Source organism: Emys orbicularis, chromosome 2, assembly GCF_028017835.1.
Source record: "Emys orbicularis isolate rEmyOrb1 chromosome 2, rEmyOrb1.hap1, whole genome shotgun sequence".
Classification (NCBI taxonomy): Eukaryota; Metazoa; Chordata; order Testudines; family Emydidae; genus Emys; species Emys orbicularis.
The window spans coordinates 260,020,996-260,037,432 of record NC_088684.1 but is presented as its reverse complement, the minus strand read 5'-3'; the positions used below and the strand labels follow the sequence as shown (position 1 = coordinate 260,037,432).

The following is a 16,437-nucleotide window of genomic DNA, read 5'->3' as shown; positions in this document are numbered from 1 at the left end:
TATGATGTCTATCCCCTATTGTACCTTATCATCCAAAAGAATGGAACATTTTTATGGGCATTTTCCAATTAGCACCACAAAACTGTGGAGTTTGCTCACCACCACTACCTTCTGGCACAATACACTGAACAGATCTCATGTTGACTAAGCAGGCCTCCTGTCTATCGTGGGACTAATTCTGCAGAATACTTCGTTTCCTCAGCAGATGGCTTAATGATTTTCAGAGCTAAGAGTGAGAATTTTCTGTCCCTTTCCCCAACCTGATGTGAGGAACTTAATATTACCTGGTGTGTGGTCACCATCAGGACCACTTTGCCCTGTGACAACCCTGTTGCCAATACTCCAATCAAAATCATTGATAGAATCTTGTTTTAATCCACATGCAATAGTCCAATCTTGGTCTCCTGTTTCAAAGTTACAGCTTCCAGGGATACTGGTATATTGGCCTGAAAATGCAATAAAAAGTAAATTCACTCTCTTGATATCAATATATAGTATATCAGTTGGTATATTTAAAATATGATGATAAGCATACCGCACATAGTAATAGCAAGGATTCTGTTCAACTAATGCCAAATTTACATATGTTAAGCTGAGAATGTTACTTACCGTATGTTTCTACATTTTGGTATAATATATGGTATATCTTGATATAATGCAGGCTCGAGAGACAAAGTATTCTCTTTATTAGAGATTGATATGCCCTCCACCCTTTGGATATGTTTAACATCATTGGTGTATGGCTATGGCCAATGGTGAGAACATTAGGGAGACATGACTGAGTATGGGACTTGTTTGAGCTCAGTGGAGTGGAGAAGATAACAGCAAACCAGATGCTAAACCTGGACTCCACTCCTATGCTCAAGCGTTCACATGTGCATATATTGACATTGTATGGTGACCTATGAGCATAGTTTTACAAGTGAAAGAAAGTATGGTGGTTAAGGTACTGGATTTGGACTCAGGAGATCTGTGTTTAATGCCCAACCCTACCACAGACTTCCTGTGTCACCTAGGGCAAGTGACTCAGGGCCAGCTCCAAATTCCATTGAAGTCAATAGGAATCTTTACATTGATTTTAGTGGGCTTTGCAGCAGGCCCTTAACTCCACTCCCCATCAGTAAAATGGGGATAATATGACTCCCTTTCTCCCACCTTTGGTTCTTCTTGTCTATTAAATTGTAAGTACTTTGTGGCAAGGATTGTCTCTTAGTATTTGTTTGTACAGCATTTAGCGCTGTGGAGCTCGCTGGTTGGTGCATCTAGATGCTACCATAATACCAATAATGATCATTTATGATTTTTTTTAAAACAAAGAGGCATTTCCTCAAAAATTGCATCCACTCACTTCTTCCGCTAATATGGCAGTTACATGCTCTTGGAACCAAGATGTAAGTAGTCTCATATTGAACTACCATTCCCCGCTGTGACAGTGTTTCTTTAAATCAGCCAGTTCTAGATATTTAGAATTAAATTAAATTTATTTTTATGTGGTGTGTTTCAACACAATGTCTCAAGATGCTTTACAGTGAGAGATAAAGCAACGAGATGTTCCCAAGAAATTCTTCTTTTCAAATCTGCGGAGATAATTCATTTGATACATTAACATTCAGGATAAAAATGTGTAGAGGGCAATACTGTATCCCTTTTGATAATTCACCAGAAGCACAATCAGAGAGGGTATCTGGTAGTTTTGCCTCTGGCTGGACAGGAAGAAAGTATGAGTGGACAGATCAATCTTGGAGTACATTACATTGGGAAAAACTGATCGATTGATTGATGAAGGAGACACATATCCTCTCACTATTTCAGCAGTTGCCCTCTTACTTTTTTTCCCCAATGGGATACTATTTTCAACACTACCAGTCAGCTAATTTCATAATGAGCACTAAGGTGCAAAAAGCAAGAACAGAAGATAATATTGTCATGGCAATAGGTGCTAATGTCATTAATGTTACGAGTCACTGATGTATAAAAACTCAGGATGAAACTCTCAGTGCACCCAGACAGTCATTAAGGGATAAACCATCCTTGGTTTGGGCAGGCAAACCTTTTCTGGAGTTCCTTTGGATTTCAAAGCATCTACACAACAGGAAGTTTAGGACCTAGGCTCACTTTTCAAGGCCAAATGGTCCCACGTGAGCAGCTTTAGATTCCCAGGGGAAAAGTCCAGGGGGTTAGGGAGGACCAAGAAACCGTGTGTTTAAATTGTGAGATTCCAGGAGAGGGACAAGGACTAAGGCTAGATCTGTACTACAGACTTCTGCCAGAATAGCTATATTGGTCAGGAGAGTGAAGAAATGTGATCCCTGATCAACATAGCTATGCCAGCAGAAGCCCTTGTTATATCAGCAAAGCTGATCTTTTACCCGTACAGCTTGTTTTGCTTGCGGGCAGGGGAGGGGGAAGGGGGGTGGTTTTAATATACTGGTGCAAAGTGCAGCTTTGCCAGGATAGCTGCATCTGCACTAGGAACGACTTTGCCAGTGCATTATAGCAGAATTCCTATACCAGTAAAGTGCTCCTAGCGTGGACATAGCCTAAGTCAGTGCCTCTTGGAGGGGAGGCAGTGATACATTCGCTGAGAAGAACTGCCTGTATGCAGTTCATACTCACTTCAAGAAGCAGTATTTGTGTACAGTCTGCAAACGAAGAAGTTACACCAAGCAAATGCCCTCACGCAGCATCACAGATTTCTCCTTCAATGAGACACTAACCTCCACTGATGCAGGTAAGATTAAATGATTTGCCTAAAGTCATGCAGGAAATCTAGGGCTGAGTAAGGACTCCAAACCCAGACCTCCTATAACCCACTCATGTGTCTTAACCACCAGGCCAACCCTCCTTTCAGCTTTGTGGGTACTGAAATTCCCATTCCCATAGCCCAGACTGCAGTGCAGTGTAGACAAGCATCCACATGCTACAAAAACTACAGATCCTCTTTTACACTCCTGGACTATAAACTAATCTGCTCTCCAATTACAAACTGCACATCTTATCTTCTTGAGAAGAAGAAAACAATCTAAGCAGATGGGACCATTTCTGAGATGTTTAATGTTCAATTATTTAATAGGATGCCCCAAAAACATGTTGTTTGCAAAAATAGACTTGCTGCCATTATAGAAGTATCTTTTCAAATGAGAAACTAAAGCAATTCTCTTTATTATGATGCAGATTTGCAAAACTATAAACTGTAATCAATGCTGTTTTGTAGGATTTTCTTGTAAAAATCTGGTCTGGTATAAATACCTTAAATAAAGATGATTTTGAGCTAGTGAATAACATATGTAACCCCCTTAAGGTTTAGAGAGAGCATGGCCCCTTTAAATATTTTTTCTGAGTGGGGAAGTGCTATTGGTGGGAGTGGGAGCAAAGAGAAAGGGGAGAGAGCAACAGGGTGTGTGCGTCTGGAGCTCCAGACAGAAAGGCTGCAGCAAGCAGGCCCTCACAGAGTGAAGCAGTCAAAAATCTACCTGAAGCCTGGGAGGGACAGAGCCGCTAATCAGGGACACCCCAGGACAGGAGCCAGGAGGAGCACTATGCCGGGAAGAAATTGCCCAAGAAGGACAGGCCGGAGCTGGATCCAGTATCCCTGCTGCCCAGAGCTGCATGGGGCTGTGAGTACTGGGGCTTGTGACTTTGCACTAGGAATAAGGAGGGAGGCTGTTAGCTAGTTAAGCGGGGAGGTTGTCGCTTTCTGTGGCTTTGCAGAGAGCGGCAGGTGAGGGCACCAGAGGGGTTGTTGGGGGAAGTTCACTGGCACTGACGACGACCAAGAGCACCCAAGCCTCACCACTGGACTGGAACTTTGCCCAGGACTCCTGAACTCTGTGTGCAGACACATTGCTGGGTGTCTGCCCCTTTCAGACTCTGGTACCACTGGGCCTGTGGGGCCTTGAGTTGAATGCAACCCTGTTTTACCGCTCCCCCTATATTTCCCCTTGTTGTTTTCCTCCTTTCATCCCTCTGTAAATAAATATTTCCCTTTCCTATATTCATTGTACTTTTCTGGTGTGTGTGTTCACTCTGGGGGGTTTGGAACAGGTGCCCCTCGGGTGGAAGGAACTTTCCCTGCTGCATTCCTGTGTGCGCCTTCTCTTGGCCAGAGCTGCCTGCAGAGCAGACTCCATCTTGGCCATGAGGGCGCTAAAATTACACATATAGCATGTGAACTCTAAGAGGAGGATCCTACAACTGGTGCCATTAAAGAAAAATAGGAACACAAACACATGGAACATACCACACTGGTCCATATCGTACACCCTGCTGCACTACAAAGGACAGTTGAGCTTTAATAAGTGAAATAGACAAGCAGGCAGTGCAAAGAATTTGGCCGTGCAATCTCAAGAGAAAGTATATGCGTCTTGTACAGTTCTAAACAGATCAAAGACCAAATGAATTTTGATTTTATAACGCTATTTATAATACATTGCCTGACAGCAGGAATTCAGCTCTAATATCTTACCAGTGCTTCAGAAAGCATTTAATAATAAATATTTATGAACAGCATTTGCAGGGTCGATGAAGTCACCTGCATGTCTGCACCTCTGGGTATTTCTTCTTTTTGATGTAAACAGAGACAGTTTAGGAGTTATGAGAAAAGGACTGGTCCATTTGTCTGCAAAATTGCTTTTATTTCAATAATTCAAGCATTGCACTAGATGGTTCATCAATGTTGAGGCCTGCTATTAATCAGATCTGGGTGTATAATTGACTACAGTTCACGAAAACTGAAATGGTTTTCATGTGTGATTTTCACATCCGTACTTCCAATGGGCTTTGAAAGAAAATGAAAATTGTGCAAGATTGCCACACTGGAAGGAATGAAGCATACAAAAAGCAACTGCTGCAATTTTTTTTAAAAAATAGGATGCAACACAATGTTCCATTACACCAATTTTATGTGGATATGATTGCTGTTGGGCCAAATTCCATTATAAATCCAGAGAAAATGCTTCAGTGGAATTACTCCAGATTTACAAACAGCATAACTGGGTCCTTGATTTCAATAGTTACACTGGTGTAAAACTGGTGTAACGAAGTGGGGGATCAAGTCCAACCTGGAGCTGAGAGAAAAAAGAAAAATTGCAGCCCAAAGTTTCAAATATCCAAAGGTGATGCGAGGATGGGGCAGGTTGGAGCCGCCGGTGTTTCTCTCACAGTCATTCTGCCCTGTCTTTAACAACTCCTGCTGCTTCTCCTGACCAGGGGAGGGTTCTGGAAGGTCCCTGTGTCCAGGCTGAAGGGGCAGAGGCTTTCCCCTAGTGTTGTGTGAGAAAAGTTGCTATTTGGAGCTGCATTATGCTGGGGGTGTGGAGTGATCAACAGCAACCCTTTGTGGGCAGGGCTCAAGGTAGCTGAAGGATGAAAGCACGCTGGAGTACATTTTGCTCTTCATTATAAAAGAGTAATTTATGCCCCCATCTAGTGCTTATTCTACACCACAGCAGACATACCCAGGAATCACCTCTACCCCTATCTCAAATCCAAACACCCCCAGCCCTTGGCACTGTGGTATGCTGGACAGGGCAACCTAGCACTTACTTCAGCACTCTGTGTGCTACATTGCAATATTGAACTGTTGCTGGACAGAGGGGAGAAAGAAGTTCCCCATGCCCTCTCCATCCATGGTAAATATGTGAAGCAAAGGACAGTTTTGCCTTATATGTTGAAGGTGCATTGAAGTTAATATTTTCCCAAGAATAGCTTTTATACATCATAACAAACTTTTGGTTTGTGACTTGGACTGATTTATGGCATTAAATGCTCCCATTCATTGTCTGACTAAGAAAAGAAAGCTGAAGGTCTCACAAGTTATCTCTAGAGAACACTTACAGAAACCAATGGCAACTACTGTATGCAATAACAGCATTTACAGAGTAAATCAAGATCTTCATTAGTTTTCTGAGTGTCATTAAAAAGCAGTTTGCATTAGACAGAGATTCAGATTGTGATGTTTTTCTATTAGGGCCCTGTAAAATATAATCGTGGATAGTTTACAAAGTATTTTGTTGCAGTCACACTGTCTGACTACTAAAGAAATATTAATGTAATGTTATAAAATATGAACAATCTTTTAAAAATCCATTTATTTACCTGAACTGGTTATCCTTTTAAAGGTGCAGTTCAGTTTAGATTTGTTCCAGTTGTGAATCTGGCCAAAAGACTGCATAAAGACACTGCTTTAGGATCTACACTTCAGATATATACGTTATTTACTTTAAAAAAAATAGAGAGAGAGGGAGAAGAGTTCCAGTATCATATAATATTTTAATGATAATATGCCTTTTCCTTCCTCTTCTTCCTAATATACTTGCCACAGTGACATTATTTGCACATTTGGGCACAATATAGATTCTCAGTGAACACTTTATATGGCCTCATTTAAGATTGTGCCACTCTATTCTTTTGGAGCCTTGTCTAACGTGACCATCCACCATATATGAGAGGGGGAGGGGGGAAATCTGTTTTTGTTGTTTAAGATGCATTTGATGCATTTTCTCTCCCCTACATATCAAGAGTGATTTCAGTAATAGTTTCAAATGTGCACCATAGCGGAATTTGGCCCTATAGATTCAAGATTAAGAAACACAGATTGATTGCCAGGATTAAGTACATGCCTTAAAAAAACTGTTCTGTCCTCTTGCTCTTAAAATGTAGTTCTAGTCTCAAAAGTGACTCTGCAAAAATGGCATTGGAGGCAGCGTGGGGACAGAGGCCAGGGCTCCATGTGTACTGCATCTTAACATCAAATACGATCAGTTTAAGTGTTTAAAGGTAGTTTGTTTAATTGCAAGCCCTATTAATGTAAGTGCTGGAAGTCAAACTGGGTTCTTTCCTTCTCACACATCATCATCGATAATAAAGTTCTGCTGGCCAAATTATGTTTCAATCTTCAGTTGTCACTGAGGTTGCACAGGTGTAAACAGATTGGAATTTATCAAAGAGTTCTGTTGATGATGCAGAAGGAGGAAAGTAATCCAGCTCACTCATTCTGGTCTTTTGTTAGCTTTGGAGTAGTAAAGAACAATAAAAATGTACTTGTGTCATGAAAATGAACCCATACAGGGAGCTGATCCGAAGGGTAATTTTTACATGGTGAGTGTTTGGAGCAGAACTTTACTCTAAATGCTTCTGTATTTTTACCAATTTGCTTATTAAGCTTTTCCCTTTAATGTTGACAGCTCAAAATCCTTTCAAGTTTCTTCCGTTAGATAATTTGTATAGTAATCCTTGGATTATCTTCCTTAAAAAAACTGAACTTGCTCTTCTATTTGCTCTTTGTTTTGGTTATGTTGCACATTTGTGACTAAGTCACATTTAAATATTTTTGCTCAGTAAATGTCTGAGAATCTGAAAGTGTAAAACTTTGTGTGATGAGGCCTGGGGGAAGAAGAGAGGGGACAGCATGCTTATATTACCTTCTCCTGAGCAGCTTTACAAATCCATCTAAACTGGGTTACAGTATTTATGGTTAAAATTTTAATATTAATATAGAAAGTTGTACTTACTGCAATCAGCTTCATCTGATAGGTCCTTGCAGTCTGGTTTGTAGTCGCAAACAAGGTGAGACTCAATGCAGTTCTTATTCCAACACATAAAATCAGTGACTGCTGGGCATTCCCTAGGACTCTCTCCAACTGAAACCAACAGGACATTTAAATCAATACTTTAATTAAATCAAAGTATGACCTTTTTGATTTGTTTACCCATTATACACTATCACTTTAGTGATTTACTGCATCCAACAGATGTTATTCAATCCCACTCTCTTTTAATGATGTCTTGTGCCTGCCTAGACTGCTATATTGGCGATACGCAAAGCTGCGAGGATGGAATGTTTTGGTGGATAGGAATTCATTTCCACATCAGCACAACTCTTTTCCTACTTTATTTGTGGTGTGATATCTGTGCATACAATTCAATTTGCTTCAAACTGGTTTAAAGAGGGCAGGGCAAAGGATTAAACCTCATCTCAATATATGACATAACTTAGAAATAAGATAGTGTCAAATTGCCTGAAATCATCACTATGCTACTTTCATACAGTGCATAGGTTTCTGAAGTGTTACAGGTCATTTAATTGCGTGAGATTTTTCAGTGTGTGGCAGAGAAACCTATTGCAGTCAACATGCAGGCTGCATAGGGATTCAGCCTAAACTATTTAAAATGAAGATTCATTTTACCAGAACAACTTTTCAATTGCTCTTGAATCTGGGTAAAATAGTGGAAGAGTGTGAATGGGAATGAATGAATAAGTTGGGGCAATACACCCAAGGGAGCAAGGCCAGATAGCTCTTGGATTCAGTCCTCAGAGATCTGTCAAGCTTAAAATACTGATATAAATGTTCATCAAGTGGCTCAGTGAACTGGCTACATAACTCCAATTAGCATTAATAGGAGCTGTGCTGATAACCCAAAGCACAACATTTTAAATGCACTTCTATGAATCTGAGATTATTTTTTTCTCCCAGTGCCTCAAGCAGTTCAGTGATACACACAGGAGAATGTGCTTTGACTGTATTCTTTGTAATTTGTTCTATGGCTCCTTCAAACATGACTGAAGTGGGACTCATCATCAGCAACAGCTCTGGGCAGAGCAACTTCAAGTGTGTAAAGGGATAAGGCCAACATTTTTAAGAGATTTCGTTGATTCTGTATGTCTCTCAAAACTTGGATTGCACAATTTCAAGACGCCTGCCTAAAACCTGATATTCAGAGGCAGACCCACAAGCTCTCATTGATGCCAAAATGAGAAAGCAAAACCAAATCCTAGTTCCACAGAGCATATAAACAGGGAAACATTCAAAAAATACATGAGATGTAACTCAAATCCTTCAAAGGGAGTTCAATGACTGGTTTAGTTAAATGTAGCACTGACTGAGGCAAGTCTTCATATGCGATAAAAAGCTATGAATAGTATTGGCCCTTAGATCTAAAGGTCTCAAATCTTGTAATGAAAGATAATACAATTAAATAAATAATAAATAATAATAAATTAAACATAGTTTTACAGATTTGGAAACCGAAGCATAGAAAGTTTAAGTGATTTACCTAAGGGCACTCAGGGACTTAAGTGATTTACTGGTAAAACCAGAAATAGAACCCAGGTTTTCAAAATACTATATAATTCATAAAAAGACAAGGTAGTTAAGGTAATAGCTGTTCTTCAGCTCTGTGTAAGATCAAAATCTTGTCTCTTTCACTAACAGAAGTCGGTCCAGTAAAAGATATTACTTCACCCACCTTGTCTCTCTAATATCCTGGAACCAATATGGCTACAACAACCATTGTAATATACTTCTTAACTAATTAAAAAATATCTCAGGCAGTAAGCTGGGAACAGTTATGTTGCTGAAGTGAGATTGGATGAACTGTAGATGAGTCCTACCCAAACTGCACATCTGAATAGACATAACTATTGGAAAGTTTGGATCTGGATTCAAAACATTGTGGCTTGGACTCTTCTGGAGTAAGAACTCACATGAACACGATTTTTGTGGGTAGCTGCATATGAAATGAAGTATACATTTACAAACAGGATACAGGCTGTGCCAAAGGCTTTGGCAAAGGCCAAGGCAAAATCTTTTTTGGAATCAACATGCCAAAATCGGTACAAATATCTAAAAACAAAATACCCTCCCCCAAACTTCATACTCTATCAAAATTCAACTCTAAATGCAGGGGGTAGAGAGTGGGGGAGCTCAGCGTTCTACTGCATACACCAATAGTGGCCCTGATTGACCACAGCCACTGTATTGACAGAAATTATACTAAAACAAGAAACATGATGGTGGTTGTTGATCATAAAAAGTAACTACAGAAACTACAGTGACTGAAGAAATTCACAAGAACGGCACCCTTTCAAGTAGCATTTTACCATTAATGTTTTAAATATTTTTCTCAACATAGAAATACTTAATCCCAGAACATTTCCAAAAACTAATATATATCAATCTCATTTCTGAGGCCTGGATGCAATTTAACATAAGAACATGTTAGAAGCTCTATCAACATAGAAAACATGAGGATTTTCAAAATATTATCCTGCCAATTCCTGCCATTGAAAAAATGGGTTGTCAAACTCTGGCATTCTACCATGATTTAACCCATTGAGTTATAATACTACAATGTACGAGAGTGGCATTTAAATCTCTCTGTGGAACTGCTTTATGAACCAGTCTAACTCCTCCTGATAACTACTTAATTATCATGTGGCTGAAAGGTAAAACGATGTATTTCATGTAAAATAAGGGTTTTTCTCCACAATTTCTTGTCTTGTTGCATTTGTCCATACTGTGGGAGGATGTGTGCAAATAAATGGCTTTTGTGTTTCATCACATTCCTTGGCTGTGCTTTGACATTTAATCAAGTGGAAAGGTACTTTGTTACCTTATAGTCTCATTCAAGGTTAACAACATCCCTTAAATACACGTAATTTTTTTTAAAGAATCTAACTCCTAAATAAAGCCTATGGAAATCTAAACACTGCCCCCATCTCCACACACAGAAGTCATTCCAAACCAATAAACCTCAGCAAATACCTGCATACAAAGCAAGAGTTTGTTAAGGATCTCGTATTCACGTGCTGGGCTGCACTTATATATTCAAGGGGAAAGCCATAGGGAGCCATTGACCCATGGAACAGCAACATGTTTCAAAAGAGCAGCACGTGCCAATCTCAGAGTTACATTCTATCATGATATAACCCTTAGAGCAAGAATGCTGGCATTTCACAGAATGGCATTCAAATGGAGGCTTAGGAGAATGTCTGTGGTTTCCAAATGGCTAGAGAAGGAAACTGTATGACTTAAAGGGGACCCAGCAAAGATTTCTCAAAGAGTTAACTTACCTAATATTTAAAAATAGTGGAAGACTCAACTAGACTCCAGGAGGCTCTGTGAATTGTATATACTATGTTCTGCAACGTGATAGATGCGTCAAAGTAACGTGTTTACATTAATTTAATAGGGATTTTCCTATACGTTCATTTATTCTTTTTAAGGCATTACAGTTTAACTTGCATGTTGTTAGTGTAATTTTCAACCAATTTTTGGTACTACTGTAACATTACAATGGAACTGTGAGCTAGCGAAAGGTAAAGAATTTGGCTGGTTCTGAGTAAAGGATAAACGTGTTTATAAAAAATGCCGTAGGAAGTATGAAGCAAAAACATACTTTATATCCAAGTGTAGGTTTGCCACATAATTAAGGCTCCCTGACATGACAGTGAAATATTACTTTGGAAAGATCTATCAGATGTAACCCCAAACACCCATGTAAGCAGGGAACATTGGATTACATACGACCTTTCACTGCATGGCGTGGAAGATAATTAATTGTGGCAAGGAGAGATGGTCTTGTGATTAAGGTCCTGGACAGAGTACAAGTCCCAGCTTGCTCACAAGTATGTGATCTTATTCAAATTACTTAATTCCTATTCTGCAGCTTCCTATCAGTAAAATTGGGATAAACATTTCTCTTTTCCTATCCTCTGTGAGGTCTATTTAGGTTGTAAGCTAAGCTCTTTGGGACTTGGGCTGCCTGGTACTATGCATCTCTACAGCACCAAGCTCCAGTCTTGGTTGGGCAAGTAATAAATGGTGAACAGACACAGTGAGAGAAAGAACAGCAGCTGTCCTGCATTTTCTCTCCTGGTCCCCAAAACCCAATGAACCCTTTCTACAGACCCCTGGCTTTGGGGGAGAGAACATGGAGCCGGAAGGGGAGGATGAGATGTAAATCTGTGCAGCATGCTTCCATCAGATACAGGCATATTTCCCATTGAAAATCCATCTGGGAATCACTGTAGGTTTGATCAGCAGTAATTTCTCCTGCCTAGGAACAAACCCTCCTCCTTCCTCACCTACCCTCATAGGGAATTCTGCAGAAGCTGCCTGCAAGGACTACATAACAGCATGGTCCTAGAGAACAATATTTCTGTTTTTCATTTGGGAGAAAATGATGATGTTGTCATATCATATAACAACACTCCAGTTCACAAGTATTTCAGTAGGATGTCAAAAGGGAGGTACTACTGTTAGACATTTTTGAATCAGCAGGTCCAGAAACTTTCAACCAAGAGTTTTAAAAGAGCTGGCCAAGGAGCTTGCTGAGTCATTAATTATGATTTTTCAATAAATCTTGGAACACTGAGGAAGTTCCAGAAGATTAGAAGAAAGCTAATGTGCTAATATTTAAAAAGGGTAAATGGAATGACCTGGGTAAGTACAGGCCTGTCAGTCTGATATCAATTGTGAGCAAGATAATGGAGAAGCTGATACAAGACCCAGTTAAGAAAGAATTAAAGGAGGGTAATATCATGAATGCCAATCAACATTGGTTTGTGGAAAACAGATCCAGTCAATCTAAATTGGTATCTTTTCCCCCCCCCAGAGATTAAAAATCTTGGTTGATAAAAGGTAATAGTGTTGACATAATGTACTTAGATTTCTGTAAAGCATTTGACTTAGTACCTCAGAACATTTTCATTAAAAAAACTAGAATGTTATAAGATTAATATGGCACACATTAAATGAATTAAAACTGGCTAATTGATAGGTGCCAAAATGTAATTGTAAATGGGGAAACATCACTGATCAGGTGTATTTTCAGTGGGATGCTGGAGGGATCCGTTCTTGGTCCCACACTACTTAATATTATCAATGACCCTGGACGAAAACAAAAATGATCACTATAAAGTTTGCAGATGACACAAAAATTGGGGGAGTGCTAAATAATGAAGAGGACAGGTCACTGACAGAGCAATCTGGATCTCTTGGTAAACTGGGAGCAAGCAAACAATGTGTGTTTTATTATGGCAAAATGTAACTATATACATCTAGGAACAAAGAAAGTGGGCCATATTTACAGGATGGACATAGGGGGAACTCTATACTGGGAAGCAGTGACTCTGAAAAAGATTTACGGGTTGTGATGGGATAATCAGTTGATCATAAGCAGCTACTGCAACACGGTGGCCAAAAGGGCTAAAGTGATCCTGTGAGACATACATGGGAAACTTGAGTAGGAGTAGGAAGGTTATTTTAGCTCTATATTTGGCATTGGTGCAGCCGCTGCTGGAATACTTTGTCCAGTTGTGGTGCCCACAATTCAAGAAGAATGTTGATAAATTAGGGAGGGTTCAGAGAAGAGCTATGAGAATGAATAAAGTATTAGAAAACATGCCTTATAGTGATAGACTAAAAGAGCTCAATCTATTTAGTTTAACAAAGAGAAGATTAAGGGATTACAGCATATTACAGCATATAAATACATGCACATGGAACAAATATTTAATAATGGGATCTTCAATCTAGCAGAGAAATGATCCAATGATAGGAAGTTGCAACTAGACAAATTCAGACCAGAAATAAGACATATTTTTTAAAAGTGAAAGCAATTAATTTTTAGAACAATTTACCAAGAATTGTCGTGGATTCTACATCCCTGACAATTTTAAAATCAAGATTGAATGTTTTTCTAATATATATTCTCTAGGAATTAGTTTGGGGAAGTTCTATTGACTGGTTTATACAGGAGGTTGGACTGGATGATCACAATGGTCCTATCTGGCCTTGGAAACATGGCAGCTGTTTAGGCAATTTAGGATAGGTTTCAGGAAGAATTCTGATACATCGGGAGGCGTATAATTTCCATAATTATAATTTGTCCAGGACATTATTATTTAAAGTCACCACCGCCGTAAAAATGCATCTTGGGAACTACAATTGCAACTTATACTTCAGACCTTAATTTTATGTTTCATCCATTGTGCAGAATCCTGGAATTGTGTGGTTCATCATTATTAGCCACAAACATATCAACCCTTTGAATGTACAAGTTACCATTGAAAGCCAGCTGTGTATACTGCTGCTACAGTTTGCAGGCATGTCAATCACTACTAATGATCAATGGCTTTGAAAGCAGTTGATAAATCTGAGAATATCAGCCTGAACATCTGAACTTCAGCGGTTCCTAAGAGAAGATTATCTATCAGTGCGTCCCTGTGGCATAGTCAGATGCTGGGATAGAGGCATCTTGCTCTTGAAGTTTGCTACAAACCCAGATGGAATATAGCAGGGCCAACGACTCCTGCACTAGATTTGTAACCTTCTGAAGAGACAAAGCTTTCAGTAGCCAGTTGTCTAATTATAATCAGATGGACACATTCATGTGGTGGAGGACAAAACCACTATATTTAGAAGCTAGAAAGACTCTGGGGGCTCAGGAAAGGGCTGAACAGAAGTGATGAAAGCTGGAAGATAACCATTGCCTAGAACAAAATGGAGAAACTGCAGGAGAGTTGAAACAGTCAAAATGTGAAGACAGGCTTCCTTTAAATTCAGAGATACTGAAAAGTTTCAGGATTCTCCTTCCACAATGATATTATGAATGCTCTCCATCGTGAAATGCCTGTCATGTCAAAAAAGTAGTAACCTTAAACTTAGACCTTAGTCCATCCCATGCTTTGCTGCACATTGGGTTACCCACATTTGCCATCCTTGCCTATCAGCTGCCCTTCTCTCCTAATCTTCCCATTTCATGTTGAGGTGCTGATGTCATTCAGAACTGTTCGTTTCCATGTTATTCACGGTCTTCCTCTCTTTCTTCTTGCGTTTTCTGGCTTCCATTCAAGGGCAGTATTTGGTAAGCATTCTTTTTTCATGTCCTAGCCACTGATGTCTTCTTTTGTAGATTATTTGTGAAAAGGGTACCTTGTCCAGTAATTTTTCTGACTTCTTCATTCGTCTTCCTATAGTAGTAAGCTGTGTCACAATTAAGGCTTCCCAATCTCTTGGGCATTATACAGAATGACATGTAACCCCCTGAGCATTTTTTCCTGTTCTAGAACGAGGCATTCTGCATTGATGTCCCAAAAATGACTGATTATATCTTTTCATGATGAAATAAATGCAAAAATTAATCCAATAGTATAAATAGACTAGACCAAAATTATTCAATTAAACCAATAGTACATGTCCAATGGAAATTTGATTCTTTTAATATTATTTCTGTTTAAACAAAGTAGGAAATTTTTGTCTGGGCACAAGGTGTAATTTTAATTTATTTTCAAAGCAGCCATAATGATTAAACCCTATTATGGAGTAACGCCTTGCCAATTTGTGTTGTTTAAATTAAAACTGAATGATAAGAATGAAAAGGGGTACAAGAAAAACCATTAAATGCCTCTTTCATGTTTTGTTAAAACATTTTTAAAACATGAGTGCCAAACTTTTTTTATAAACTGATTATTTTTTTTAAATCTGATCAGAAAATATTACCCACAGGAAGAGATCTTGTTCACTAAGTTTCAGCCTGGAACAAATTAAAATGAGCCAGACATAAGCCACTAAAAAGTTGCATTAGAACTGAAACTCATCTATAATGTTATAGTATCATAGCACCCTATAATGTTAAGTTGGAATATATAGCAGGAGTCATGGCACACTATTTACACCAAGAGTTTAGTTTACTTGCCTAGTTTGTCAGCACAGCTTTCTACAAGCTCAGATCTGTACAAAAAACATCAAAACACTATTAGCATGCCCATCAATAATGTTTCTGTCCATGGATGACCTCCTCAGTCTTCTGCAGGGAAAGCTAGATAAAGCACTTCTACAGATGCAAGCTAGAAATCATCTCAAATAAGGTTCTCTTTCAGTTCAGAAGCAGTAGGGAATTTTATCCAGTGCATGTGTCATACAGAAGACCAGGTCTAATGTGATGACATGCATTGACTCTGATATAAACCCTACACTTGATAAATTATATTGACTGCTAGCAAAGAATTTCATCTGTAGGCACAAAAGCCCAGCAATATGCTTCCCAAAGATGTTCATGGTGAGAGCAAGTATTTGGTGGCTAAGGCACACAAACAGCAAGAATCATAGATGTTACCATAGATCTATCAATATATAATTGACTCTGGTACGAGCAATATAATAGTTCAGAAAAGATTCTCTTCAACATAAGAATGGCCATACTGGGTCAGACCAAAGGTCCATTCAGTCCAGTATCCTGTCTGCCGACAGTGGCCAATGTCAAGTGCCCCAAAGGGAGTGAACCTAACAGGTAATGATCAAGTGATCTCTCTCCTGCCATCCATCTCCACCCTCTGACAAACAGAGGCTAGGGACACCATTCCTTACCCATCTTGGCTAATAGCCATTAATGGACTTAACCTCCATGAATTTATCTAGTTCTCTTTTAAACCGTGTTATAGTCCTAGCCATCACAACCTCCTCAGGCAAGAAGTTCCACAGGTTGACTGTGCGCTGTGTGAAGAAGAACTTCCTTTTATTTGTTTTAAACCTGCGGCCCATTAATTTCATTTGGTGGCCCCTAGTTCTTATATTATGGGAACAAGTACATAACTTTTCCTTATTCACTTTCTCCACACCTCTCATGATTTTATATACCTCTATCACATCCCGC

General features: G+C 39.2%; 1 protein-coding gene across 1 annotated transcript in view; it reads right to left on the bottom strand.

Moving 5' to 3' along the window:
- The window catches only part of MALRD1 (MAM and LDL receptor class A domain containing 1), a 378,194-nt gene that overhangs the window by 101,951 nt on the left and 259,806 nt on the right, over positions 1-16,437 (bottom strand). Inside the window, exons 20-21 of the mRNA XM_065399653.1 lie at positions 7,512-7,640; positions 285-446 (exon numbers count right to left, since the gene is read on the bottom strand). Coding sequence (XP_065255725.1) covers positions 285-446; positions 7,512-7,640 — 291 coding nt within the window. The remainder of the gene's footprint in view (positions 1-284; positions 447-7,511; positions 7,641-16,437) is intronic.